The 5,000-nt window shown below is 45.6% G+C and overlaps 1 protein-coding gene across 1 annotated transcript in view; it reads left to right on the top strand.

Annotated features, from left to right (window-relative positions):
- ntn1a (netrin 1a) overlaps positions 1-5,000 on the top strand; it is a 58,940-nt gene that overhangs the window by 42,467 nt on the left and 11,473 nt on the right. Inside the window, exon 4 of the mRNA XM_060869099.1 lies at positions 3,406-3,459. Within this exon, the coding sequence (XP_060725082.1) occupies positions 3,406-3,459 (54 nt within the window). The remainder of the gene's footprint in view (positions 1-3,405; positions 3,460-5,000) is intronic.

Here is a 5,000-nt window from a genome sequence, read left to right as displayed (position 1 = left end):
ATACAGACACTCAGACATACAAACACTCAGACACACACAACACACAGACGCACAGACACACAGACGCGCAGACACACAGATGCTCAGACACACAGACGCACAGACACTCAGATGCTCAGACACACAGACACTCAGACACACAGACGCACAGACGCACAGACACTCAGACGCACAGACACTCAGACGCACAGACACAGACGCACAGACACTGGCGCACAGACACTCAGACACACAGACGCACAGACACTCAGACACACAGACGCACAGACACTCAGACGCATAGACACTCAGACGCACAGACACTCAGACGCACAGACACTCAGACACACAGATGCACAGACACTCAGATGCACAGACACTCAGACACACAGACACTCAGACGCACAGACACACAGACGCACAGACACTCAGACACACAGACACTCAGACGCACAGACACTCAGATGCACAGACACTCAGACTCACAGACACTCAGATGCACAGACACTCAGACGCACAGACACAGACGCACAGACGCTCAGACACACAGATGCACAGACACTCAGACGCACCGACACTCAGACGCACAGACACTCAGACGCACAGACACAGACACTCAGACGCACAGACACTCAGACACTCAGACACACAGACGCACAGACACACAGACACTCAGACACTCATACACACAGATGCACAGACACTCAGACACACAGACGCACAGACAAACAGATGCTCAGACACTCAGACGCACAGACACTCAGACGCACAGACACAGACGCTCAGACACACAGATGCTCAGACACTCAGACGCACAGACACAGACACACAGACGCACAGACACTCAGATGCACAGACACTCAGACGCACAGACACAGACGCACAGACACTCAGACATACAGACACTCAGACATACAAACACTCAGACACACACAACACTCAGACACACAGACACACAGACGCGCAGACACACAGATGCTCAGACACACAGACGCACAGACACTCAGATGCTCAGACACTCAGACACACAGACGCACAGACACTCAGACGCACAGACACTCAGACACACAGACACTCAGACGCACAGACGCACAGACACTCAGACGCACAGACACTCAGACGCACAGACACTCAGACGCACAGACACTCAGACGCACAGACACAGACGCACAGACACTGGCGCACAGACACTCAGACACACAGATGCACAGACACTCAGACGCACAGACACTCAGACGCACAGACAGACGCACAGACACTCAGACGCACAGACACTCAGACACACAGATGCATAGACACTCAGATGCACAGACACTCAGACACACAGACGGACAGACACACAGGCGCACAGACACTCAGACACACAGACACTCAGACGCACAGACACTCAGACGCACAGACACTCAGATGCACAGACACTCAGACACTCAGATGCACAGACACTCAGACGCACAGACACAGAAACACAGACACTCAGACGCACAGACACACAGACACTCAGACACTCATACACTCATACACACAGATGTACAGACACTCAGACGCACAGACAAACAGATGCTCAGACACTCACACGCACAGACACTCAGACGCACAGACACAGACGCTCAGACACACAGATGCACAGACACTCAGACGCACAGACACTCAGATGCACAGACACTCAGACGCACAGACACAGACACACAGACGCACAGACACTCAGATGCACAGACACTCAGACGCACAGACACAGACGCACAGACACTCAGACACACAGATGCACAGACACTCAGACGCACAGACACTCAGACGCACAGACACAGACACTCAGACACACAGACACTCAGACGCACAGACACTCAGACGCACAGACACTCAGACGCACAGACACAGACGTACAGACACACAGATGCACAGACACTCAGACGCACAGACACAGACACACAGACACTCAGACGCACAGACACTCAGACACAAAGATGCACAGACACTCAGACGCACAGACACTCAGACGCACAGACACTCAGACGCACAGATGCACAGACACTCAGACGCACAGACACTCAAACGCACAGACACTCAGACGCACAGACACAGACACTCAGACACACAGACACTCAGACGCACAGACACTCAGACGCACAGACACTCAGACGCACAGACACTCAGACGCACAGACACAGACGTACAGACACACAGATGCACAGACACTCAGACGCACAGACACAGACACTCAGACGCACAGACACTCAGACACAAAGATGCACAGACACTCAGACGCACAGACACTCAGACGCACAGACACTCAGACGCACAGATGCACAGACACTCAGACGCACAGACACTCAAACGCACAGACACTCAGACGCACAGACACAGACGCACAGACACACAGACACTCAGACACACATCCGCACAGACACTCAGACGCACAGACACACAGACGCACAGACACAGATGCACAGACACACAGACACTCAGACACACATCCGCACAGACACTCAGACGCACAGACACACAGACACTCATACACACAGATGCACAGACGCATCTGATATATTTTGTTATTTTTTGATTTATATATTTATTTCTTCTTATATTGTATTAACTTGTGCCTTAATTTTATTCCTTTATTTTGTTCTATTCTTTACTATTGGCTTTTTTAGGACAGTCGTTCAAAGCATTTGACTGCATGCTGTGTTGTGTATGATTGTGTATGATTGTGTATGATTGTGTATGATTGTGTATGATTGTTTATGATTGTGTATGATTGTGTATGATTGTGTATGATTGTTTATGATTGTGTATGATTGTGTATGATTGTGTATGATTGTGTATGATTGTTTATGATTGTGTATGATTGTGTATGATTGTGTATGATTGTGTATGATTGTGTATGATTGTTTATGATTGTGTATGATTGTTTATGATTGTGTATGATTGTGTATGATTGTGTATGATTGTGTATGTGAGAAATAAAATGTGAATTTGATTTGTGTGATGTGCAGAACGCAGAACCTCAACAGATCCTCATCATCGATCTAAAACAGATTTAGTTCTTCTGTTTTTTCTCGCTGCCCAAGCAAAGAAATCTGCAGTGACATTTTACAAAACCTTTTTTCACAATTAAATAAAGTTGTTTTAATGAAATAATTAAAATAATCAGTAGTTTAATTAATAATAATTTATATATAAATATATATAACTAATATATAAATAAGGTTTTGTGTTTTCTTTTAGATAAATGTATTTTTTATAACCAGGTTTTTCTGCAGATGTAATACGACACCTAACATATTCATTTATAATAACTGTGCAGAAATTAATGTTTATACTGATAATTAATATGATTTAAATTAATATAATATTAAGCTCAAGCTTTCTTAAATATCATATTTATTTATTTTAATTAAAATTTTAAAGCCTATGCTCTTTTGTTGACAGAGATTCCATCTGCACCACCAACGACCACAGCGAGCGTCACAGAGCAGCCTGCAGGTGAGTCACGTCACGTCACGTCATGTCACCTCACCTCACATTACGTCACGTCGAGTCACCTCACGTCACCTTACCTCACCTCATGTCACCTCACCTCACGTCAGCTCACGTCACGTCACCTCACGTCACCTTAGCACACGTCACCTCACCACACGTCACCTCACCACACGTCAACTCACGTCACGTCCCCTCACGTCAACTCACGTCACGTCACCTCACCACACGTCACCTCACCACACATCAACTCATGTCACGTCACCTCACGTCAACTCACGTCACGTCACCTCACCACATGTCACCTCACCACACATCAACTCATGTCACGTCACCTCACGTCATCTCACACAGCAGTGCTGCATTTTTTTAACAAATGTTTTTTTGTATTTAGTTTAAAGATTAAAACCAAAAATTTCACCATTATCCAATCAGCATTCAACATGAAAACGTTTTAATAAAAAAATACAGCACAATATTTCAGTGTATTGTGACATAAATAATCCCAACATCAGTACAATACATTGGAACATCAGCAGCTTTGTTTATCAGTTTATTTATTTTTACATGTTGAGGTTTGGATGTTCAGTTCTTGTCAGCAGTCCCACATGTACAGGACTATACTAACTGATCATGTTCCCCGACCTCACTGGGAGAACCCTGTGGACCCTGTCCTCCATGTGTCTCACACAGTCATGGTCACTCTCATCTGTTTTCTCTAAAATACTCAGACTGGCAGAGGAGCCGACTTTATCTCACTGTCCAAACAGGACGTGCTCTGAGTCCATGAGAAGAGATGTGTGTTAAACGTTCCGGTGTGTTGGAGAACCCAGGATACGATAACGTCTGTGTTTTGTGCAAACATGGAAGATGAACTGGAGATATTTTAGAGACTCAGTGAGTGAAGACTGCAGTGATTTGTTGTCATGTATCTCACACTTAAAGGAAGGAGCTGGAACGTGAAGCCGAGCAGATGTGAGGGATCTTTGTGCTTTTTTCTCGACTCTTCTGTGAACATCTTACGTTAGTGTAGTTAATGAGATATAGAATTAACACTCAGTGCTCGCTGTGCAGCATAAATCACCATAAACCTCCCAGCACATGAATATGTATCTCAGCTGTGTCCCGTTTCAGTGCCTCAGTTAGCCACGGCTCGGCTCCCTCGCCGCTTTAATCTCTGACTCTGACTCTAATTAATAGGTCTAAGTGTCTCACAGCGGGGAGCTGAAGCCCTGCTCGCTGGTTGATTTCATCCTTTTCTCACTCAGAGATCCCACAAGTGAGAATTGATTCTCTTTCATTAATCTGCTTGAGGAACTTCTTCCTGTGTCAGTTCCTCTTGGCTTCCATGAAACATAGTACACGAGCCACAAAAAAAAAAGCTTTTCATACCAAACATTTTTATTTCTTTAAGGCTGTGTGTTCAACAGTCCAGAAAGTCCTGAACACACACATATCGGATGGCTGTTGGGTTTTTCTTTGGAAAAGAAAAGCGGTGTTTGTGGAGTACGGAGAGAATGAGAGAGTGTTTGGGTTTCGTCCTTGTG

Source organism: Tachysurus vachellii, chromosome 4, assembly GCF_030014155.1.
Source record: "Tachysurus vachellii isolate PV-2020 chromosome 4, HZAU_Pvac_v1, whole genome shotgun sequence".
Classification (NCBI taxonomy): Eukaryota; Metazoa; Chordata; class Actinopteri; order Siluriformes; family Bagridae; genus Tachysurus; species Tachysurus vachellii.
Note: the sequence above shows the minus strand (reverse complement) of the source record. Positions and strands in the feature narration are given on the sequence as shown.